General features: G+C 39.0%; 1 protein-coding gene across 3 annotated transcripts in view; it reads left to right on the forward strand.

The window, feature by feature from the left end:
- The window catches only part of Octbeta2R (Octopamine beta2 receptor), a 49,818-nt gene that overhangs the window by 20,045 nt on the left and 3,988 nt on the right, over positions 1-25,785 (forward strand). For 2 of the 3 annotated variants that reach the window (XM_020955562.2, XM_086840397.1), the window contains exons 2-3: positions 17,183-18,632; positions 23,659-23,757. In XM_020955562.2, coding sequence (XP_020811221.2) covers positions 18,073-18,632; positions 23,659-23,757 — 659 coding nt within the window. In that variant the 5' untranslated portion in view covers positions 17,183-18,072. Of the gene's footprint in view, positions 1-15,704; positions 17,080-17,182; positions 18,633-23,658; positions 23,758-25,785 lie in introns of all 3 variants that reach the window. The other variant, XM_086840396.1, reaches the window with a different exon arrangement.

A 25,785-nucleotide genomic window follows, 5' to 3' on the forward strand; every position in this document is an offset into this window, starting at 1 on the left:
GAGACAGCGGATACAGATCCAGAGACAGATACAAATACAGATACAGCTAAGGATGTTGTTGCTACTACTAGTATTTGCCATAAAAACAATCAAAAAAAGGCACGACAAGCGAATTAAAGTTGGTGACTTTAAATTTCCTTTGTTAATGCCGGCCGACTTCCGTTCGTTCTCCTTTTCTATTCTATGTTTTTTGTTCCCCAGGGGCAACCCAAAAAACTTTGTATTTCCATGGCGAAACCAAAAATTTATTGCCAAAGTTGGGCCCAAGAATGGTGAGGCGAGAGTTTTGTGTTTTGTGTTATTTTTTGGAGGGCCCTTTTGCAAAATGCTAAATGTCTTGTTAGCGTTACACTGACCGCATTCCAATGGCCCAAAAGTCTCTGCATATTTGTCAACGGGGTCGGCCTTTGATAAACCGGAAGTGATATCCCCCCGCCCCCCACACATACACATTAACGAACCAAGTCAAGGCTGATGGGTTAGAGGCCTTTAGCGATCGGATCATAAAACCTGCGAAATTGCCCCCGATTGCCTGGGCAAGGAAAAACTTTTCAGCCCCATGTAATAAATGCGAAATGTGAATGGCAAAAAGGGGAAAAACGAAGTGAAAAGCGTGGCGAAAAGCGAGGCGAAAAGCGAGTCGAAAAGCGAAGCGAAGGTTCGCCAACAAGAACAACCCGTTCAATGAGCATAAGCTCAAGTTTTGCAATGTTTTGAGTTGGGCCTCTCTGATTTCAGTTGCCTGTTGTACAGATTGTTTTTCCTACGCTGCCATTTTCATTTTTTTTTCGTTTTTCCTTCTTGCCTTGATCCACTTTTCTGGCTTTTGCCAGGCTCGACAGTCGACGTTCCAACTCAGCAGTCAAATGGGCCGTCGACGAGTCGGCCTATATATTTGTGCATATAGCTGCAAAGTCACTGAGAAAATATATGTAAACTAAAGTATTTTAACAATTTCACAGAATTATTCTCTGAGCAGTGGTCTTTGATCTGTTGTTCATATAAATAAGGTTTATATGTTATCTTATACCTATTATTTATATAACATTTCCTCTAATTTTCACTCTTCAACTTTTATTTTCCGTGCAAGAGAGCATGTACCAACCGATTTGTTGGGCAAAGTTGATGTGGAATGATGTGAAAATACGGCTGCTGGCTGCTACTCCCAAGCTGGGGAAAACAGTGGCCCCAGAGCAAACAGAATCCGAGGATTACCCCCTTTGATTTATGTAATTGCGGCCAGATCTGAAATGTATATAGCAAACACAAAAACAAATGTGGAAATTGAAAAAAGGTTGCTGATCGAATATTAAATGCAATTTTACATTCAAATACTCGAAGTAAAAATTCAGTTAAGCGAATTTCAGATTCGATGTCAGTGTGTGAATTGGACGATGTGTTTTTCTTTTTTTTTTTTGTTTGGGCCAAATGGGAATCCCCTTAAAGCTTTAATGTTATGCAAACCGAATTTGGCCAACGCTGCGGCGGAACAAAACCGGAGGGAGAATCCTGAATCTGAACCCGATTCCGAACCGGAGCCAGAAACAGGAACATGGCCCAGAACCGGGGCCCCCGTTGCATATTTGATTGTTGGCTTAAACAATGTGAGCTTTTTGGGGATTTCAAGGGGCCGGCAAATGGAATTAGTCGAGTGGGGATCACAGTTCCCAGCTACGGGTAGGGTTGAGATTGAGCCATCTGGAGGATAGGAGCATGTCTGTCCAACTGTCAGGAGCTCTAACCCATTTCCTCGCCTGCATTTCTGAGTGGGGCATTCAACTTTCTGTCAAGTGGCAGTCGCAGCAAACTCCAAGTTCGCTGGCAAATCGAGAATGGCAAGTGGAATAGGCCCGTCGTCCGTGTAACGCATGATATATGGTAATGGCCTCTCCCCCAATGCCTGTGCCTGTGCCTGTGCGTAACCTGCAGACTATATGTGGTATTTGCCACTCATACATATGTATGCAGGAGCCAGGACGAAGCCAGAAGAAGCAGAACAAGGTGCTGTGCGAGCTGCCGACACTTTAAGTGCCACGTTTAGATCGCACCCACACACACGCAGGCCAAGTGCTAGCATAAATAAGGAAAACTCCCACAAATATTTTGCAGGAATACAGAGAAAGAAATAGGGGGTTTTCCTGAATTATGGGTAGTCAGACCTTTATCAAATCATATACCTATAAAAAGGGGATATTGATAACTAATGGATTGCTTAAGGTGATAAATTGATTCAATAATAAACAAGAAGAAGGACTAACCCTTGCAGCTTACAATTGTATTATGGAATCGTAGCGAAAATAGATAAGAACTAAGCTTAAAATATTCGCATACTTCGAATTATTAATTGTGTATGAGTTTTAAAATCTCATAACTTAGTTAAAAAAGCGTTAAGTTTAATTCGGGAAGCAGTCCCATCTTAGTTTTTGTTGGGTTAATAAATCTGCATACTCAATGTTAAAATTAGAAATATTGAAATTTTTTTCAATTTTTCTCAATTTTAATGATGTTTAAAATTTTCAAAATTTCGAAAAAATTAAATTTTTGTGGGACATAGCTAGTTCGACTCGGCTGTTGATGCTGATCAAGAATATATATACTTTATAGGGTCGGAAATAGCTCCTTCACATAGTTATATGCTTTTGATCAAAATTATAATAGCAAAATTTAAGTCCCTTTTAAGGATAATAGGTAAAGATCGTAAGGGGTTACTCATACTACTGTCATACATTCATAAGAATCCATTGAACAATATTAACCATTTCTCTCCGTGCACGACAACTGTAGGCCAGAAAGCAATATTGGTTTTAGCCCTTCTACTGACCAGGCTCAGATCCTTCCCCCGCCCATTCGTCTCGAGCAAAAATACCTCAGAGACAACTTGCTGCGGCAACTTGAAGTGTCCATCGTTGCGTCGTGTGCAATTATTTATGTATGACAGGAGCAGAGGTAATAGTTGGCCAAATTAAATACGACTACTTGCAAATCGCTGACAATTGGTGTCGTGTGTGTATGTGTGTGTGGGGGCGTGTGGTGGTAATGAATGCACATATTTAATTGCGAATTAAATAACATTAATTAAGGTTAGCTAACGACCGGGCCAGACAGTTAAACCGTTTTCATAATTAAGGGAGCGTTTAGCGCAAAGCCCAAGTGGGAACGACACACAACCGCATCGATACAGACATGAACCGCACCGTACTTGCACTTAACATGTGTAAGCATCCGCACCTCATGGACAACGCCTCCTCCAATGTCTGTGGGTTTGCTGGCTGCATGTTCGAGAGTTGTCTTGCGGCTGCAGCCACTGGAGGTGTTGACCAGGTAACGGGCACTGCTCTGGGCCAACCTGACAGCCCTGAGGTTTATCGATTATAAGACGCCTAATGCCCTCAAAGTGTGCAATTAATGTGCCAGTTTGCCAGCCGCACTTGAGCTTAAATCCAGGCTCATCTTACAGGGCGCGAGACCTTCTTCGTTTTTCCTCTTAGAGAGGACTTTACTCATATCCTAGACTCCTCCTTGAAAGCCTGGAATCGATAGAGGAATTTGTTTATTGGATTCAGCAGGCAGCTGCCGCAGAGAAAAGGAAATATGAATAATTGGTAGGGGATTTTCCCTGAGAAAAATGTGTCATGTCTAGATGGGAAATTGTGTGTAGATAAATAATATATTTATACGCCTTAAAGGCTTTACCTATATTTGAATCAAAGCAATTAAAGTAGATATGAATAAATACAAGAAAGTTTTATTAAAACCTTAAATCTTATTATCTTAGAGAAGTGTAAATTCCCTAGATTTTATTGTACATAGATTTCATTGTTTTTGCCGTTGAACAAAACATTTTGTCACTGCCTTTGGCCAAGTTATCTGCGGCTTAGGTAATCTCTTCTTAAAGCCACAACGGAATCTTGAATGTGGCGTCGGTTCTGACTGAAAATCCGGTTTACGACTCCGCCGCTGACCTCGTGCACTTGCAGCCCATTTGTCTGGGCCCTTGTCATGTCGCAACGAAGATGGAAAGCCACTCCCACAGCCATGTCGGTTCTGGTTTTCACGAGAAAAACGCTAAACCAAAAAGAGAATCTCTAGCGCCAGAAAATTCCTGCGAGTTTCTCCCTGACAAGTGTGTGTGTTTTGGTCCAGTGCTCTCCTCTCCGATGAAGTAGTCGCATAAACATTTATGATCTGCTCCGGCCTTCATCCGGCGACCACTTTCACTTTATTAGCCCACATTTGTGCTGGCCATAAACTGGCGGCCAGAGCGTGTTAACAAACATAAAGGGCTCCCGCTCGCCTCTCGTTTAATTCGATGCCTTCATTATGGCCGACCATTCAGTATTTGGTAGTCGGTATCCAGCATTCCAATTGCCGGGAGAGCAAGTCATGGTATTGAGCTTGTGCTGCTGGAATTCTGAAGCTGATGCCATTGAAGATTTCCCAGAATTGGGCTTTTAATATACAGATATGCGGCTGCAGGAATCCATAGACTGTTAGGGCATAACAAAGAGAATTGAAAGAAATGAAAGCAATTTCCTAGAAAGACCTCTCCATTTATTTACATTACTTATTGATATTGAAAATATTTACATTGAAATATAGGTTTTATTTATATTTAAGCTAACAATAAAAAAAAGTATAAATAACTCTCGATCTAAATACTTTGCGCTGATTGTTAATAATAGCTTTGAAAACTCAAACACAAAGTAATAATCCCTTGGGGTCTTTTGTATGAAATCCTCCTTTCCTCACCATGATGTGTTCATCATTCCTGGCCAGGAGCAGGGTCATGACTTCCTCCTCTCTGATAAACCTATCCGCAATGTGATCATAAAAAACCAGTCAGTAGGCCCTCCCAAGTGGACGGTGCCGACTGTCGGAGTGGCGATGACTGCAGGACAGTTGAAAAGGCGGCCAAATTGAATAAACACATAACGAGCCCGGTGCACAAGGCAACAGCAACGGAACGGTAATAAAACTTTTAGCCAAAGAGCAAACACAGAGAGACCAGGAGCAGGGACCAGGAGCAGAGCCAAGGCGACCCCCGATGGCCTCAGTTCGTTATTCAGTCGCATATGGATGTGGGATAAGCATGTGGGTTGGCTGCTGAGTGGATGTGTTTCTGCTCGTTTTTTGTGCTCTATTTTGCTGTGTGAGCAATAAACATTTTCTGCTTTTCTTTATTTTTTCCTCTTTTTTTTGGCAAACAACAAGGTAAATTGCGCTCGTAAGTATGCTACAGTCTTTCCGCAATTCGCAATGCTCGTATGGCATGTGCGTGTGTGCGTGGCTTTCGCCATTGTTGGCAATGCGTTTCCGTTGTTTTTGAAACTGTTTCGGCTTGGAGCTTGCTCTCGGTTCCGCCAAATGAATTTTTGGAAGTGCTGACAACGCAGCGACTTTTCAATATAGCCACGCTCCGGTTTATTTCCAATGCTCTCCCCTGATTGCTCCCCCAGGCCGAGTTCATTTTTGCCATTCGACTAAATTGCATTGGATGATTGAAGCTCACCTGATGCTGTTTGGTGGGTGGTTGGCATTTATGACCCCTCGATTGGCACACACACACACACACACACACACAGAAAAAATTACGCTGATTATGCAAGTGACTTTTATGGATTTTCAATGAGCCTCTAATCAGGGGCCTTCTCTTTTGGATTTCTGCCCCACTGCCTTTTGTCGTTGCCAATTGATGTCAACTAGCAGCGGGCTTTGAGCCCTGATTGCTTTCCCTGTTGCCGCCTCTTTGAGTTGTGTTGAGTTTTTGGGTTTTCGGCTGCCAATTAGTGAAGTAAGCCCCGGCTAATCTGGCAGTGTGAGGCCACAGCTATTTTCGGTTCGGGGTTGGAGCACATCGCTCTACGCTGCTGCACTTGCTCGACCATGCCACTTCCTTTTGGCACATATCCAAAATGTTTTCCACCCCATAAGCCGTCACTTTCAGCAGGAGCAGCAGCAGCCAAAGGATTTTCCATAGCATGGCTGGGATTTTTCATTTTCATTTTCATTCAAATTGCAATGTGCTTTAATTCGGTGCATTTGTTTGCAGCTTTGTTTGACTTTTCATTTCATTATTGTGCATTAGAAAGAGCAACAACTAAGAGGAAATTTTCTATTTAAATTATACAACTAAGGGATATCTGGTACATAATTTATGAGTTTCAATTGCTTGAATCCTTAGCTGTCTTGAATTTGAATTTGATAGATTTTATAAAGCTTGAACAAATTACTTCCTATAGGAACGTTAAGATATATCTTTGCGTCAAGTATCGCTACAATATCGAGTGAGAAAACGATTGAAAACAAATTAAATTGTTATAATATATGAAAAATCAAATATACCCCAGAATTCCCCAACCACGAGGTATATAGAAAAAACAAAATCACTGCCACAAGCTGCGGATGAGCAGAGATTCTGTGTTCCGGAGGAGGACCAGCTGCGGATGGAGTCCTGCATACACAAAATCACTCTGTCGACCATGTTTGTTATTTCGGTGCAAGCTTCTGGGACACATTATAGCAAACACACAAAAACAGGGCACCCAGGAAAAGTTGGGTAACTATGAAGTAGTACACTCGAAAGTGGAGCCTGTTATTGTTGGGGGAAACAGTGCTGTTAATAAATTTGAACCCTCGGTGCTCTGGTTTCAATTCAATCTTCAACAAACGAGTGGAGCAACAAGCCGCTGCCTGGTTAGATTTCCAGTCGATGGAGGGAAAAACTCCTGGAAACAGAAACAGAAAACAAAGCGAAAGTTTCATCTCGAAAACGCTGCCAGCTATGAGCAGCAGGTCCCAGGTCCATGGAACACCCTCTTGTTCTTCACATTCCATTGCATTTTGTTGAAATGCTTTTAAAATTATTTGCCTGCCAACGTCGTGTGTGTGTGTAGTGTGTTTTGCTGTAATTGCATTGCCTTTTTGTGTCAGCCGGCTGGACATCCTGCAGGGCTATTGTGTTTCGACTCTCCGTCTCCTGTGCTTGGCCTCTCCGAAAAAGGACCCAAACTAATTTTGTGGCATGTCTGTTTAAGTAATTGTTTAAGCTTTTAATTCACTGACCGCCAAACACCCGCTCTCCCGCACGTTCTAGTGTTTACAAGGCCTTGCTCTAAAGGGGACAACAGTGTTGACCACAAGACAATACAAAATCAATTTGGAAAAATTGGAGAATTAAAACCAATTAAAAATATATAAAGACATATTTTTCTAGGTAATTATAAAGTCTATATAAATACGAGCTTATTATAAGCATTAGAAAATATCCCCTGCCATCACTGGCGCACACATATGGAGCTAAATTTTGAGACCATTTGCGTGCTTAATTTAATATCCATCAAAGTTCACATCTGACCCATCGCTCATCGCTCCACTGGGGGTCTCCATGGTCTGTGGCCGGTCGTTTGCTATTTGCTCTTATGGAGCAGCAGCTTTTGCGGTTTGCTCAACTAACTCCAAAAGCCATAATGGTATTTATGCGCAAAAATTAAAATTTTGCCAAGCATAGAAAACGGATTTTCCTAATTGTTTGTACGCCCTTGTTTGGGCCAGCATGCGTGTGTGGTTTGCTATAAATCCGCTTTCATTTAACTACATCTGCTTTGGACATACGCACCCTAACCGGACTCCAAGTAAGCTGCTTAAAATTCAAAGTTCTCGATGATTTGGATCACTCAAGCAGACTGGGGACAGGCACAGGCCATTAGCAGAGGATTTGATTGGAAAAGACTTGGCCTGAAAGCCTCTCAAGGACTCTGGTCATATATATATAGTATATATTGGCAACCGGTCGGTATCCCTTGGCATTTGCATCTAATTGCCATGCACTCGGAGGGCGGTCCGAATCCCCGAGTCTTTCATAAATATTTATTCCCATTTCAATGCATAATTGCGAAACTCGTTCGCGCTTCGTCGGCGAGCCGAGAGTTGAGTAAACTTGCCATTGTGCCAATATTTTTTTTGCCCTTTGCGGCATAGAATTTTCACTCTTGATTCTTGGCTCTGGGCCCAATAGTTTTAGCCCTAGGAACTAGACTGATGTAAGTTTAAAGCATAACAAAGTTACTTACGAAATCTCTTGAATTTACATTACTTTAAGTAAGATTTCCCCCACTTTAGTCTCTCATTAAACGCTTAAAATAACAAGTTTTCACCCTTCCAAATATCGCGCTTTCGCAGTCTTATCCTTTTGGGAGCCATAAAAAGGCAAAGCCATGGATGAAAAGATTTTTCCGTAACGGGTTGCCTTTTTTCCTGGCAACCAGTTTATTTGAATCTGAATTTGAATTTGAATTTGTCAACACGATGCAAGGGAGCGGACAAGGCCGTCCAGTGCTTAGCTATCTGGGATGTGCGAGTGAGTACTTTATTCGTGTTCGAAGCGGAAAGGCGGAAAAGCTGAAAAACGAATGAAAAGCTAAAAGAGAGAAACACACAGAGAGAGAGAGAGAGAAAGAAAGGCGACTAAAACACGACCCAATGAACGCAATGAAAATGAAAATGCCAGAGCAAACAAATTTTTTAATAATCAGAACGCAGAGCGATGAAAATCGCTGGCCACGCGTGGAATGTGAAAATGTGAAAAGCCAGCGTGGAAATTCGTGTGTGGCTGTGGCTCTGACTGTGGCCGTGCTGTGGCCTTCGTCGGCTGTCTCGTAGATTTAACGAAATACGCGCCATAAATTATAATATAAAGAATATAAATTCATTGCTTTTGATTATTTCATGCAAAGACACACACACTTACATATTCGTCGCATTTTTGGTTTTATTTCCCTGCTTGGTTTTTTATTGCCTGGATTATATGGTCGGCTCAAAAGTTGGTTTAGTTTTCCCACCGAAATTCCTTCCTTCATTCGGTCGGTAATGGTCGCAGTCGCAATTTTTTTGTTTTTTTTTTCGTCCCAGTCATAAAGTCGGATGGATATGCTTCGCCGAAAAAATACTTTGCATACTTCCAAGCGACCCCAATTCCCCAATTGTAAGTACGATGACATCGAACGGAGAGTGGAGCAGGGCTTCCTTTTCCCAGGACAACTTCATCTTCCACATTCCTCGCATTCGCGACGGCTGAATTATTTGATAACCTTATTTGCCGGCGTCTTCTTGGCCCATAATTTGATGTCTTCAGCTCTTCGAGCAGTTCATGTGGAGCCTCAAGAATGCCTGGCAGCTCGAGGATGTTTCATATTTGGGGTTTAATTTCCCATGTAAGACGAGGCCCAAGGCTGCCGTCAGTTTGACTCTGAATTTGTAAGACGAAGGAAGGTATGGGTGCACAATAAACAAAAGTATGGAGCATTATCTGATAATCCATTTAATGGGTTTTCACTTAAATTTAAATAGGGATAAATTGAATGCAAATAGGTTTATAGCAAATTCTGTAAAATGCTTAAAATGCCTAAAGCTAACAGTTTATTTTCAGGGTTCTTTATTTTAGTGGGAAGCTTGAAACTATGTGAAGGAGCCATTTCCGACCCTATAAAACATACATATATTTTTGATCAGCATCACCAGGCGAGTTGATCTGGTTATGTCTTAATAAAAATTAATTTTCTCAACTTTTTGGAATTTTTTGATGGGGTTAAAATTGCCAAAAATTTGTAAAATTGTCCATTTCTCTAAATTTTATATTTAGTATGCAGATTTTTTAAGCTACTAAAAACTAACATACGAGTGTTTACTGAATTAAAATTAATTCTTTTTCGGGAAAGTTATGAGTTTTTTAAACTTTGATTTGTTTAAAAAATATGAAGTTTAAAAATATAGATATATATCGATTCAAGCTTAGTTATGATCAATTTCCGATTCGGTTCAGAACTTCAATTTCAAACTGCAAGGATGTATAAAGTTCAGTTTTCCAAAGTTAATTTCCTTTTTCTTTAATTTGTTTTTAAGCTCTTAAATTTGTGCGAGTTAAAGATTGCGGGAATATCCTAGCTAACTTAATTTAAGGATTCAAATGTATGCAAGTTACCCATCTCATACCATAAGGTATTTTCTTCTACCTAGCTTTTTCTTGCATCTTGAATCTTTCTACTCAATCTCAAACCAATTTTCTTTAGTGTGCCACCTGAAGTTACTGCCACTGCAGGCGCTTGTCATATGCATTTTCACTTTCCGACTGCTTGGCATTTAAGCTCAACTAGCAAAACTTTGCAATTGGCATGTGCGAAGCGCACGAGGAGCACGGAGGAGGATTTCGAAATTGGAGCAGAGGAGGCTCGAGGCGGTGCCTAGCCTTGAGTGAGCCTCGAAAAATCGAATTGAAATTGTTTCAATTTTCGTAAAATGGCGTTGAACTCGAGTGCGGTCCATGAGTCATTTATAAACCCAGTTGCCAGGCACGATTTCTTGTGGGCGTGGCCGGTGTAGGTTAGTGGAAGAAACGGAAACGGAAGTCTCGTCCGCATGAATATGCATGAGCCGTGTGGTCGGAGAACAGGGATTCCATTTTCGGAGGAAATGCCACGGCTGTCTCCTCCAGGCAGCTGCAGGTGCCATTAGGCGCAGCTGGCAGAATGCTTCAGCTTTTCCGGGGAAACGAGAGAGCTTTTCTCTGCCAAATAAAACACGACAGCATGCTTAAGCTGCTCCCCGTTTTGGCCTTCTCCTCCAAAAGGGTCTATTAATTTGCAGTACCCAACAACTGGTTTTTAGGTTGCAGCGGAAGCGAGCATCATCAATTTGCTGATATCTGCAAGTAAACACTCTCTCGAGGACCAGAACGGGCGGCTTCCAGTCTGGTTGTTATACCTGATGGACTGACAAATGGGTTTTGCTCGAACTTGACCTGGTCAGATTAATGGCCAGATTCAGTGACCCAAATGGGGGATGGTGGATATGGTGTCCATTTTGAGAGCGTTGGGATCATTAGCACTTATAAAGCCACAGGAACTTAAGGTTGGCAAAAGGAAAATCTGATTGTATTTCAGTAAAATGGATGCTGAGATGGATAAGTTTTGTTTCTTTTGAAAATAATGTGTAAATATTTTATTGCTTGAATTTGTTGTATAAATATTTAAAGAATTTAATGAAATTTATTTAAAAGTCTCACACAAAGCCATAATTGAATGCTGAATAATTTAATTAAACCGTCAAATAGTTTGTCTGAAATAATTCATGCTCGTAAATCCATGTATGCCTTTATCTACATGAATTTAAATTACAGTTTTTCAAAGTTTGATGTATTTATCGTTTACCATTTAAATCCTCATTGCATTGTTTGGAACCTAACAAAAAAACTACCATTAAGTTGTCTAAAATTGTTTAAAAACAAACCTGATGACTTTGCAAAAAAAATTGTAATGCATGTACATCAATCAGGCTAAAACAAATAATGTCCGATTGCCTTCTGCCTCCAACTGGACTGGCACAATGGACAGATTTGGGCCAGCTGGCTGCAGTCATTCGTACTTGGCTGACAGGCGTGAGGCATCAGTTTCGGGATTCCAAGGATAAGACGCAAAGCCACTTAGGCGCACTGTCAATGCTAGACAAGCGCTCATTAAGCCCTGACCCTCTGGCATTGAACTGATAAGGAGACGGACACATTGAGTCGTCATCGCGGGAAGACAAGGGAATGCGGAAGGGAAGGACTCTCTCCGAAGGACTCCAATGGCAAAAGAGGTACATCCGCGTGCGTTTGTCAATCAGCGCAACGCTCGCCGAACTTCTGACAGTTTGCTGTCACGGCCAGCACACAGGCACAAGCTGGAAATGACAAACGGAAGCTGCTCTTCCTGGAACAGCCAAAGCCAAAGTCAAAAGAAAGCTCCAGGATGCCGGAGCACTGTCAAGATGCTGCTGTCAAGGATGCGAGCTCTGAATTCCTGAAGATGTCGGACCGGCGGCGCTTCTTGGACATTAGCACCAGCCACCTCCTTCTCACCCGTCCTAATCAATTAGAAGGCAACTCTTTCGAGAACAATGCGACATTGTTCTCCCCTTCGAATGTTGCTCTAAACAATTTAATGCCAGTAAGACAATAATGCTTATTAAGCAATTTTCATTAATCGCCGCGCCACTCGACGTTCGATGCCGCAATCTCAAGAGGGTTGCTATGCTGGCACTGAAGACAATAAAATCCATGGTGGGGAAAGGGAATAGGAAATCTCTAATACTGTACACTAGAAAATAAATATATAGAAATATCTTAAGATGTTTGGAAAGGCATGTTTTCTTATGATAAATATGTATTTTAATGTATCAAATCTGTAGAAGTAATTCTTTGAGTTTATATCTTATTATTATAGTTAAGTAAAGTATATGTATTTCACGGAAAAGTTTTCCTATAAGCGGTAAGAGAGTTTGTCTTCTTATCCTAAAATATCCCTTTAAGCTTCAAGTTTCTCCAACTTTTTCGTTAAGTGCAGTATCCTACCGAATTTCCAGCATAATGGAGAATAGAATAGAGCACGTTAGAGTTGAAGTGGCCTGGTCGTGAAATATCAAGGCAATCGATCTATATAAACCCCGATACAACCCCTTCCCTTTTGTGCTGCTTTTGCTGGTTTTATGCTCATTGTATCGAAGCTGCTGCAGCAGCACCAGCTTAAGTGTGTGCCAAGAGGGAGAAAAAAGGGAGAAATGGGGGAGAAATAGGGGAAAAATTGTGGGAGGAAGGACAGGATTCTATTTGTGTTTGCCTTGGTTTGGGTGTTGACTTTGACATTTGTTTTGTGTGGCTTATCCTTCAGATTCGCACACCCTCCTCCTCCTTTTAGCCACAATGGGGGCATCAATCGGCGCGCATTTTTTGCCGTCTATTTAGCCAAGTTTCGTTTTTCATTGTGTGGACTTTGTGGATGTAGCTACAATGGCTTTTAAATGGCCGCTCGTGTTTCGCTCAGACCAAGACCCTCCGCATCCTCATCCACACACAGTTCCAGATACAGATCCCTACGACTACTCCTATTTCATGGCTGCCTACTTTACGGCCAATAAAATCGCAACGCCTTGGGCGTCGCTCCAGCTCGAGCTTGTGTATGGAGAGAAACCTCCTCTCTAAATCGCTTACAGTTGGCAGCCTGGCATATTTATCTATGGAACTTGAAATTGAAAAGAGCTTCCCCTCCAACATGTGTGTGTGTATACACAGAAAATAATACTTAAATTCAAAAGTTATAGAATGTGAATGTCCGATTAATTTCCTTAAGTTTACGCATGTCATCCCATTAAACAAATTGAAAACAAAGCAAGATGAAAGTAAACAATAGAATTATTGTACGTGCTAGAGGCTTTAAGTATCCAAATTTCATTAGAACATTCACCCATGATGCTTTATTTTATTATTCATAATATGTATACAATACAATGATGATTTTTTCTTTTCTGTGTACCTCATCTGAGTCAGATTTTGCATTGTAGAAAGCGAAAATTAAATATGTAAAAGTCTAGTCAATGCATTCAAAGAGAAATGGGGCATGGAACTGGGGACTACAGGGGCTTACTCCTGTGATTTATTTGCAGGCTGTGTGTCTAAATTGGACTGGGATTCCATTAAAAACCCAACTGCATTGATGTGAGTGAGTGTATGGATGTTGATTATAATATTCATAATGATGTATCCATCAAAATAAATCGTCTTTAATCGGTCCTCAATTTATATGCATTAAAAAATGTCCACGCAGACAAACCTCAACGGCACTTCAATGTTGATTTCCCCAGCGTTCTGTTGTTTTTTCTATGGGATTGCTGGGATTTGATGATGGCAGTCAAGCACCTTGTCAACACAAATGAAATCGAATGAAAAATATAAGAAAATCACCAAGGCAAAATAAAAATGTTAATGAAATTCAAAATGTTTGCGTTGAGCCAATATAAATAGCAGCAAAAAGTATATATTTCTATGAATGTCCAGCAAAGTGACGCAGACAATTTAATTAAATGGGTTTTATTCGAGAATATCAATTCAGCTATTGGGCTCTCAATAAACGAATATTTTTCAAATCTTTGAAGAGAAATTAATAGAAATATTTCTATGGAATGTTAACTTTAATTTTAAAAAATGTTTTTACTTATTTCAGTTCTGTTAGAGATCTTAAAGTATTATTTTTATTTTACTTTGACTTCATAAGTTACTTGGCACTATTTTTGTATACAATAATTATTAAAATTCCTCCAATTAAACTTTCACTTTATATTTTCAATGAAAACATTTTCATAATTTACAGACAGAAATTCTTTGAATTTTAAAATAAACTCCTTAAAGTAGAAGGGCGAAGTAAACAAGGTTACCTTTGAATGAAGGGAGCTTGAAGCAGGGATGGGAAAACAGAAAAGAAAACCATTCGGTGCAACTGAGGTATGTGTGTGTGTGTCTCGCTCATGCGGCAGGTGAAAACAGGTGGAACAGGTGTGCCAGTGTGGGGGGCTTGTCAAATTGCCAAGAGCAAATAAAAGGCGACACACACTCCCCAACCAAAAATAAAAGAGAAAAATGAAAACGGTGCAGAGAGTTTCGTGTGTGAAAAAGTTTTGTTTACTAAATAAAAATAAATGCAAGTTAATTAATTAAAAGTTTAAGCAAGATAGAGCAGGCACCAACCTCGGCAAGTACTCCTTACCATGTACTTATGTTGAGCTTAATTAGCACAAATCTGGAGCAGACCCTTACGAGTTCATTGATATTTTTCCCCCCACCACGTTTATGATTTTCCCACGGAGGCCTCGTAATTTGGCAAACACACAACAACCCAGAAAACTAGTCGATGTCGTCCAATGCCAAGAACATGAACATATAGCGACGACTATATATACGATGTGTGTATTTCGTACAGTACGCAGAGTGAAATTAAATTTAAAAAATGATTTTCATGACATTAACATTGGCATTTGGCTGTCGCTAATGTTGCTGCTCGTTTACTGCAGATGAAGATGTTGCTGTAGTTGTAGCTATAGATATGGGTGCAGAGAGATACGGATACAGATACGCAGATACAGATACACAAGACAGCTGCGTCCGGCGCATCTGAGGGGGTTCCATCGTTCCATGGCTCGAGCTTCCGTTGCCGGGACACTGTCATCGCTTGTCACTCATCCGTTAACCTTCTGAGTTGGCCAACGAAATTCCGTGTTTTGGATGACAAATTCGATGGGAAATGTGTGTGTGCCTAGGCACTGAGAGAAAAATTGGTCTTCAATGGAATTTATTTAGATGTTTATCCTCTTTTGATTCATAGAATCTCATTTATTTCTCCCGTTAACTACATATATTTCATATAATATCTAAAAACCAATTATAATGAAAGGAAAAAGGACAACAATTTCCTATTAAAAAACCCTTGCACACCCTCAACTCGTGGGGTACTTTGGGAACTCTCATTAATTAAATCAACTTTTAATCTATTTATACATTAAACTGAAGGAAATTCGTTTTGCCACAAAATTAATTATACGCCCACACACGCCTTCAAAACCGAGTGCTGCCTCCGCCCCAGGCGAAATTATAAATTTAAAAATTATAAAAACAAGATACCAATACAGCAACATGGATGGAAACGCCTCTGCGGCAGCACTTTGATGAGAATGAGCATTCATAAAAAAAGAGATTGTTGTATTTTATTTATAAAATAAATATGGCGGGCAAAATGTTTTCAAATGTTTGCTTTTGTTGTTGTTGTCCCTCTACCAATATTTATGTGTGCTTTAATAATATTTTATGAATATAATATATATTCACTCTCTCTCTCTTATCTTTGCAGTTGCTCAACTTGGAAAAGCGCCAGGGCGTGGCAGTCGCAGCCATAAAAAAATCAAATAATAAAATAAAACATATGCAAGAAATCGTCAACCCTTTGGCCATATGGTTTGGCTCATATTTGACGGGAACTTCGGCATGCTGACACTTTTATTTAATTTAATTAACAGTGTATCCTCCGCTTTGCAATCCGAGAAAGTTCTCGGAAAATTTTTGATACTTATGAAAAATATAAAATAGACAATAAAATGAAACCCCTTGCGCGAGTGACCAACGTCTAATTTCGAGCTCGTGGCCAACAGGCAACAACATCAAACACATTTTGGCCTGGCCAAAATGAACGGGCGTTGAAAGCGTGTGCGAACATGAAAATAAAACATCATCATCAGGAAATAAATTCGGGAAAAAATATAAATATATAAATATACATCGAAATGAATAAATATATAGTAGAATATAGCGCATAGAGGCGAAGCCACATTCTGTATTCTAAATAAATGTGGCTATATCCCCGCCCTCCCCTCCGGAGAGGCAAGCGAAAAAGTGGCTAGGACATTTTCCCACCCCACTTAGCAGCCGGACGGGGCGTGGTCGAAGACACCGGACTGACCAGAGAGAAATAGAAAAAATTATACACACAGAGATTTAGATATATAGATATGGCGGTGGCTGTACGCTAAAAGGCATCCGAAGCGAGTGACATTCTTTCGCACAGCTGTTGTCATATAAATCATGGCTTTTATACAGGGTGTTGTGTTCATTTAGGAGATCTTAAAAATATTTAAACAAAATCATAAAAAAATTATACAAATTTGGAAGGATTTGGAAAATATTAATGAATGCCTTTATATACAAATTTATAGTAAATAAAGTTTTGAACTTAATTGAAATAACAGTGAACATTTTAAATGTTATTATAAATATCTGTAAAAGATGAATTAATTTTTAATGTGTTTTTAAAGGGTTTAATGAATTTATTCAGTATGTTTGAACATTTGCAGTTATGTATTTCCTGTACAAAAAAATATTTAATTTAGATACAAATTTTAATCTGTTAGAAACTATAAGTAATTTTATTTTTACAAATATTTTTGTAGCGTTTCGAATATTAACTGATGAAACATAATACATAGTACATTCTTTTAAAATCTGTAGATAATACTACGTTAAAGGTGCCCCACTACTTCAACACCCTGTAAAAGCATAAACAAAGATCTAATCAAACAAAAAGAAAATAAGGAAAATCACCCTGTTCGATTCGCATAAAAGTCCGCTAAACACGCACAACATCAACAACTCAACTTTTGCGTCAGTAAATAAACAAATATTGGCTAAAATCAATACAAATGCCAGCGGCATCAACTAGATAATATACAAAAGTGATTATAATCGGGGCAACAATAAGCAAATCGAACTCATGTTTTTTGCAATCTTTTGATTAATATATTCTTTTTTTTCTGTATATTTTGTTTTATGGCACAGCTCCAGAAGGCATAACATCGAATAACAATATTTGAATTAGTGGAGGGCAGAGCGTATAAAAAACCGACCACTTGGCCAAGAGAGCAACTAAAAATATATTTTTGAAGCCAAAGAAATGTTAAAAATAAAACCAAAAGAAATCAACGAATTTTCGGTGGCTACACAAGTCGTCGGCCATCGCAGGAAAAATATGAACAAAATTAAAAAGCAGCCGCTTTGTGGGCGCTAGAGAAAACGAAAAACTCAATCAGCGAGGGAAAAAAATAGGGAAAAATAACAGAAGCCGCACAGTAAATAGCCAGAAATTGTCGTCCAGCCAGGCGGCGTAGGAAAAATCACCATCAGCAGCAGCAGCAGCAGCGGAAAAGCAGCGACAGCAGCAGCGGAAAAGCGACAGCGAGGCCATCAAGAGAGAGTGTGTGTGTTTGTGTGTGGGCGTTGCTGGCAAGGACAGTGGATCGTTGGACGCCGGAGCAGCCGCCTTCGTCCCTCCTCCGCAACCGCCGCCCGCCGCTGGCCACCTGCTCCTCCCGCTCCTTCCTCCTCGCGGACGTCAGCGGCGACGTTGTCGTGGCCACACGGTGCTGGGTGCTGGCCACTTTCGCGAATCAATTTCCGTTGCGGTGGCCGTTTCAGTTTTGGTTTCAACGTCGCCGGCGCTACGCGTGTCGTGAATTTCAAATGGCGGTCGCTGTGGGTTAGAAGTGCAAACAAAAAAAAAAACGTTACCAAGAAAAGCGCCAAGAAAAGCGAAAGAGAGAGAGAGAGCGAGAGCAAAACCAAAAAGAAAGTGTCAAAGAAAAGTCAACGAGTTACCAAACAAAAAAAGATATAATAATTATCATTAATAATATTGAATAATTAAAATAAAACACCAAAAAACCGGACTCATGTTGTTGTGCCCAGAACTAGGCAGCCAGCTGCCGCGGCAAAGATATCGCGCCAGGATACGCAAAAGACAGAAATGCATCTACCAAACTGATCAGGTGGAGGCCAAGGATCACCTGGAAGAGCAGCAGCAGCTGGATCTTCTGGGATCTACACACAGCCATAGTTATAGCCAAAGCCCAAGCCAAAGTCTAAGCCTTGCGCGGATCACGGCAGCTGCCCTTACCACGGCAGCCATGCTGCACTCGAGCCAAGCGCTGGCCACCACCTCCTCCGGAGAAGGTTCCTCCTCCCTTCCCGTTGCACTGCCATTACAGGGCACTGCCACGCCCTCAGCCACGCCCGCTTCACACTATGAGCTGAATGCCACGCTGCTGAGCAGCACAGTGGCCAATCTGCTGGCCAACGATAGTGGCTTCCTGGATCCCGCTCTGGCTGAGGAGGATTGGTTCGACCAGGTCGTCTTGTTCTTCAAGGGATTCGTCATGCTGTTCATCATCATTGCGGCCATTTGCGGCAATCTGCTTGTTATTATTTCTGTGATGCGTGTTAGAAAATTAAGGTGCGTATACGTAATATTTAAGAATTTAATCATTTGATGAAGAGAAAGAGTTGTGATTTATTTGTATTTATTTTTTTTATAAGTTCTTTACATCTTTCTTTTTACTTAAAGTAATTTTTTCATCAAGATATTTCATTAAGATATTTCCAACTTAAAGTTGGGAAATTATGGGGCGTATACTTAATATTTCAGAACACAATATTAGCAATAGCTGAAAAGGAATCAAATAAGAATGCAGTTTTTAATTAACAATTACTAATTTTTACGAATATTTACAAATAGTTAAAAGAATACATATGTTTTTTCTTATTATTTCTGTGATGCTTTTAAGAAACCTATGTTACGTATACGTGATATTTAAGATTAAAAACTAGGCAACAAAAAACTTTTGATGAAGCATACAGTTTTCTTATTTAAAACTAACATGTTTTTTATTATTTTCCTAAAATACATTACTAAGTTATTCTTTATCAAGGATTTCTATTCAGTTTTAATACACTTGCAGGGTATTATAATTAAAGTCAGAAGCTTGAAAGTAAGTGAAGAAATCATTTCCGACCCTATAAATCATATATATCCTTGATCAGCATCAAAAACTGAATCGGTCTAGCCAAGCCTTGAGGAAATTAATTTTTTTTCGAAATTTTGAAAATTTTATAAGGGGTTACATCGTAAAAATTGTCAAATATTTACAATAAAATTTTATTTTTTTATATTTTAAACTTAGTATGCAGATTTGTAAGCGGTATAGAAACTAGCACAGATTTGGTTTCCGATCTGAAATTAATGCATTTTTGGCTTAGTTATGATCTATTTCCCATTCGATTTTATGATCAAATTACAATGCATTTATCTTCCTTTCTTGTTATATATTTACATAGAGTACATATACTCTTTGTTCTTAAACACATTATTTGCCACTACAATAAGTCCAAATAAATTCTACGTGTTGCATTTTAAATTGAAATTTGTTAGATATATTTTCTCATGTTTCAACAAACCCTGGCATTTATTTTGCCTTCTCAGCACAACGCAGTGGTTCTCTCGCTGGTTCTAATTATCTGTGAAAAAGCAATTAGAGCTGTTCGCGCTCCGTGTAATTTTTTCGTAATTTGCATAAAACTGTTTGCCGCCAGCGGCATTGTCTCCTCCGGCTGTCTTGATTGCCAATTTGCAGAGTTACCTCTTCTGGCCGGGCTTAGGGAGGAGCAGGGGAAAAATTACAGAGCGCTTCGCTTTCTATGCGAGCGCGATTTTCGTCAACTTTGCATAAAATTCATGCACGTCCGCACGCGGGTCCTTCCCATCATCTGCTACTGTCCTGAAATCGTGCAGCCAGGACCTCCTGTTTTTTTTTATTTTATGTGCCCGCTTTGCTGTGTCATTGCGTCCCAAGTATTTTATGTGGACTTGTCCTTGTCCCTTATTTACTCAGCTCATAATTGAGCATCATCCCTTCGGTCCTCGCTGTGAGATTGCAGTATTTCCTCACAAAAGACCCGAAATGCATTATTTTAATGACAAATTAACGTTCATGACTTTATGCATTAAACCAATTTGCATACAAAGAGCTTCTTAATTGCTGGCTCTGTTAATGATTTCATTTGTCTTTAATTTACTGCGGAATTTTAATGAAATGAAAGCCCATGTTAAGCACAAATATTTGTTTAGCTAAACAAAATGTTTCTAGTTCCGGAATTTATTGGACCAATTTTCAAATTTGATGACGCTTCCTCAATAATAATAATAATAATAATGATAATAAGCAAATAAACCTTGGTATTTGAAAATTGCTTAGCAATTTCCATAGAAAATACACACGAGGCCACGCACAACTCGGGCGACCTCGTTAATGATATGCGGGTGGGCTTTTTTTGGGGGCGGTGTCCTTCGCCGGAAAAGACATTATCATAAAAAAAAGAAGAAAACTTTTCTAGTGATAAATGATGAGACGTCAGCTGGGTCTCCCGGTTCGTTAATATTTTTAGTTATGCCTTAATAACCGACCGGCAACCAAATCAATTTAGCGCTTCATAAAGCCACCCTGCCACTCCTTCGTGACGGCAATCAAAAGTTCCCTTTTTTCCGGGCTGACAAACGCTCAGTTATTCTACTTTTTTCGCTGCTAAGCTTTCTACGCAGAATTTTTACACAGTAGAGGAAAGGAAAAAACTTTAAATGCTCTTAGCCAAAGTTTGTGAAGGGCAATGAAGCCAAAGGCGAAACAAACAAACTTTGGCAAAAAAAAGGAGGCTACAGGAAAATTATAATGAAAAAAGGTAGGGGGGAGGCAGGGAATAATTAAGGTTGAACTTCGCTTAATTTCTCCGTTGCCCTGGCTGCTAATGAGAAGCGCTTTATTTTTTAAGCGACTTGCGTGTCGGTGGATTCAGGTGCCCATGATCGTCAAAGTAATGCTCTTGCACTGATAATAAACCTGGCTAAAAAATAAAGTAAAAATTAAGCTCCCCAAGGCAGGGAAATAATGAATTTTGGAAAAGCACATTCACTTTTAAAACTTCCTCCATGTATTTGGTCAGAAGCAGCTCTCTCTCGAGTTGCACAAATTCCATTGTTCTGAACGGCGAATATTACGCATACGTAGCGTGAAACAAGGCAATGGAAATAAAAATGTGCAAAAAAGTTTACAAACACAAAGAGCACAAAAAAAAGCGCACACCATTGAAATGACAATTAAACACTGCGAGCGTGTTGCTCAAAGAGAAAATGGAACAAAAACAAAATGCATACTCAACATGGGTGGCGGTAACAAGCGAAAGTATCTAAGCAGCCACAGAGGGGGGAAAGGGAAAGGGGAAGGGACTGAGAGCAAGTACAAGAACAACACACACACACAGCAACAACTTTGGCAATTAAGGCAGCTTATGGTTTTTATGACAGCATAAATTTAAAATGTTCTATGCCAAACAATAAAATTTCGCCTTTTTTCCCACCGCCCAAAATTATTTGGCAGAGATGAGCCGCAGCGAGGAGTGCGCTAGATAAAGTGTACAAGGCGAAATTGTATATACACTCAAAGAAAACCCCATTGAGTTATCTTGATTTAAGGCATTTTCATTTGGCATTTATTAGTTTTAAGTATATTAAACAAACGAGCTTATAAAAGAGAAAGAATATCCAATGAAATTTTATGTTTTCTTTATGATAATAATATAAACTCAAGGTTAATCATGATCAAGAAGAATAATAATACTAAAATTGAAGATAATAATAATTCTAACATTAAAACAAAAGAAGTTAAAAATAGAATTCATTAATTTACCTCAAAAATAAGTATAATAAATAAAAGTAAATAGTAATATGACATTAGAAAGAGATATCATTTCATAATTGGATCATTAAATACTCTATTTAAAATATGTATATATCATACAGATGTATGTTTAAATTAAAAAGAAAAATAGGTTTTAAATACAATATTCTTTAATTTAATTAATTTAATTTTCTGTGTAGATATATCTCTATACATTTATATATATGTGCCATTACATTGAGTGGGTTTTAAGAGGGGGCACTGGCTGAAACTGAGGCTGAGGCGGAGGCTCATTAACGCAGCGCTTTCATTTGAAGGATGCTCGGAAACAGCTTCCGCCGTTACCATGCACTAAAGATGCCTCCCTTTTTTGCTATTTTTCTTAAATTTAAATGGCAGGCAAATTATTTGCAGTTCAAGTCAGTGGGAAAAGGCTGGGAAAGGAGCAGCCTGAGTAATAGCGTCGATTTGTTGCAATTAACGTCTTAGATGTTGAAAGTTGTTTAAGCAGTAGCCTACGGCAAAACAGATTACTTTTGGGTAGACTTGAGAGCTTTTAAAGTAAGAACAATAGCCTTGAAAGATATAATTAAAGTACATCTTAGGGCCAATAAAAAAGAAGGAAAAAACATGGAAAGCATTTACATAAAACTATACTTTGATATAACGAACTTGTTTTCCCAAAAATTGCTTAACAATGTAATTTATTTAACTTTCCTTTTCGGTATATCTCACTTTCGCTTTAAACTTTTCCCATTTAGTTTAGTGCGAAATAGAAAATGAAAACAGGCCCTTGGAGCTCAATGAGGTGAGCTGCAAGCATCCGATTAGAGAGCCCTTTACCGGCAACTAGCTGCAAACTCTAATTGGCAGAGGCATTTGCCAGAACTCTGCTTGAAATTCAATTTAAATAACTAAATAAGGATAAACTGGAAAGGACTTACCTAGAGGATTGCGGTAAATCTCGGCTTTTCCTACTCTCTCTTTCACTCTCGTTCGTTTTGGATGGTTATAGGCTATCCCATGGAGAAAATCGTTGTCGATTCTTGACTGGCTTTTCAATTAAACCCCCGCTGGGCAGCAGAATGCATCACAAAGCTCACGTTACCCACTCGAGGGGTCCAAACTCAACTGTCAACTCGCACAAAAGAGTCGCCACATGTGAGCATATGACAGCAGAGAGAAAAATAATTCATAAAAGTCAGAGATGTGTGTAAAAATTAAAGAATAATGTGTTAGCTAGAGGGGGATTTAAAATTTATGATAAAAGGTAACATATTAGATATTAGAAAAGATAAAAATCACTCGATTTATTATAAAAATTATTATATTTGAATGTCACAAGATGAAGCCTTTAAAGTATTGACTTTAAATGAGAACTTTGTACGGAAATCTATTCTATTTCATTAAATATATTTACTTAGAGAATACTTTAGTATTATTATTATTTTTTTAATATTCTTATATAACATTTAAACTCATAAAAATTCTATTTTATACACAATTCATCTCAAAATTTACATTTGAATTTAGATTTTAAGAAGCTCATTTTTCCCGCAGTGCACATCCTTGCATTCGCAGGCTCTTCACGCATTCACCCATTCCATATATCCTGATTAGCCTTCCCGGGGGGGTGGAATAAAATGCCTCCCCTCCATTGCCCACTGTACTATATACATATATATACCATATTCCCCCTCCGATATTGTTCTCTGATTGCTAACATCTCTCGTTTTCTCGTTCTCTTTGCAGAGTTATAACGAATTACTTTGTAGTTTCCTTAGCCATGGCTGATATAATGGTCGCTATTATGGCCATGACATTTAACTTTAGTGTGCAAGTAACTGGGCGGTAAGTACAACAACAAACAACAAAGAACACACACACACACACACACATACACACGGCCTAAGCAGGACAACAAAAGCAGGCGAAACTGTAGAATGTTGCAAGAATTACAGTTGGAAAAACCAAAGGCAGGACCAAACAAAATGCCAGTTTTAGCCATCCAATGTGGGGGCTTAAGGACGTGGGGTTTGGTTGCTGGTTCGTGGGCGTGGCAGAAGTAGAACAAACAGCCAAAAACAAAAAATCCCTGAAAAATGAAAGCAACGTTTATTTATGCTCCCGTGCATGTCCCTCTGTCTGTGAGTGTATGTGTATACATGCACATGTATTTGTGTGAGCGAAATGCAAATGCAGAAAGTCATCTCATCTCCTCCCCGGTCACCCCCTCCCTTTGCCATCCTCACAGTGCTCATGTGCGTGCATTTGTGTTCAAGAATTAAAATGTGAAAAATAGAACAAACAAGAAGTGAATCGGATAAGGATAACGACTGGAAAAGTTCCCTTTACTATTGCATTTTCAGTCCTTAATTTAGTAAATTTACAGAAAGTAAGTTCTGTAGAAAGGATTTTTATCAATTCATATAGTATACAAAGATTTCGCTGAATTATCTTTCAAACTTTATAATTGGTATGCAAATCATTTGAAAAATGTACTTGTAATAATATTTAATTAGCTTTCTAGAAGTTTTCTTCTAAATTTCAATTAAACTTTAAATACAAATTTACCTTACCAAGCAAATTATTCAAACAAAATCCCCTTAAGTTTTATTTAAAGCCCCATATACCCCATTTCACACATTCATTTAATGAGCACTTACTGAGAGCGAAACGACAACTTTGAAATGCTATTCTAAAGGACAAAAACCGTCAGAGTGTGACATGGTCACATCCTTCACGCCGAACGTCCGACGGTCCCACTCCGTCTGTCTATGTGGGTAATGCGATATATAGTATAGTATATATAGTACGGTATAGTACGGCATGTGGATGCGATGCCAAGTGCAGGCGGCTGAGCTCAGTTAATTATGCATGGAGGAGGCTGATTTTAAAGGCCGCGCTTAAAGCCCGACATTTTTTGTTTTTTCGCTGAGGGAGCAATGTAAATGTTGGCAATGTCACTGAAGCTGACAATGCTGATGATGAAGATAACGGTGACGATGACGATGACTACGACGATGATGATGATGATGGTGATGATGAAGATCGAGATGGGGACACAGCCATTCAAGTCATATTATGTGCACTCGCTGCCAGGCCAAAAAACTTCAATAGGGCTTACATATAAATTGGCAATGGCCTGCAGTTGAGATGGTTTTTCAACCCCACTTGGCATCCATTAGTGATTTTACCTTCACAGTTGCTAGTTGCATAATTTGAAGGGGCTATGACACTGTCTATATTATATTTGTTACTTAATTTAGTTTCCTAGTATACGTGACAAATGTTAAGCACTTAAATATGATATCTTTTATTTATTTAGTTAAATTGTTTGACCCAATTCAAAATTAAAATAGATTTACTAGAAAAAAAGTCATTTTATCAAAGTACCAGTGTCATAAAACAAAAGAGGAAACTAACTAGGGCAAGCCGAAATCCTTGCAGTTTGCAAATTAATGTATAGAATCGAATTGGAAATCCAGCACAAGTAAGCTTAAAATATTTAAATGCTTTGAATCGATAATTATCTATATTTTTATATGAAATTTATTTGACATATCAAAATTTTAAAAACTCATAACAAAGCCAAAAAATCATTAATATTAATTCAGAAAGCGTTCCTATGTTAGTTTTTGTTGGGCTAATATATCTGCGTACTTAGTTTAACTTTTAAGAAAATTGAAATTTTTGTTAAAATTTTTGACAATTTTAATGATGTAATTCCTTATAAAATTTGGAAAAATTTTAAAAAATTAAAATTTTGTCAGACATGGCTTAAAAGATTCGTCGTCTGATGCTGATCATGAATATATATGATTTAAAGGGTCGGAAATGACTCCTTCACATTGTTCTAGGCTTCTGACTATAATTATA

Source organism: Drosophila serrata, unplaced genomic scaffold (genome assembly GCF_035046125.1).
Source record: "Drosophila serrata isolate PLE 108 unplaced genomic scaffold, ASM3504612v1 contig_382, whole genome shotgun sequence".
In the NCBI taxonomy this organism is placed as follows: Eukaryota; Metazoa; Arthropoda; class Insecta; order Diptera; family Drosophilidae; genus Drosophila; species Drosophila serrata.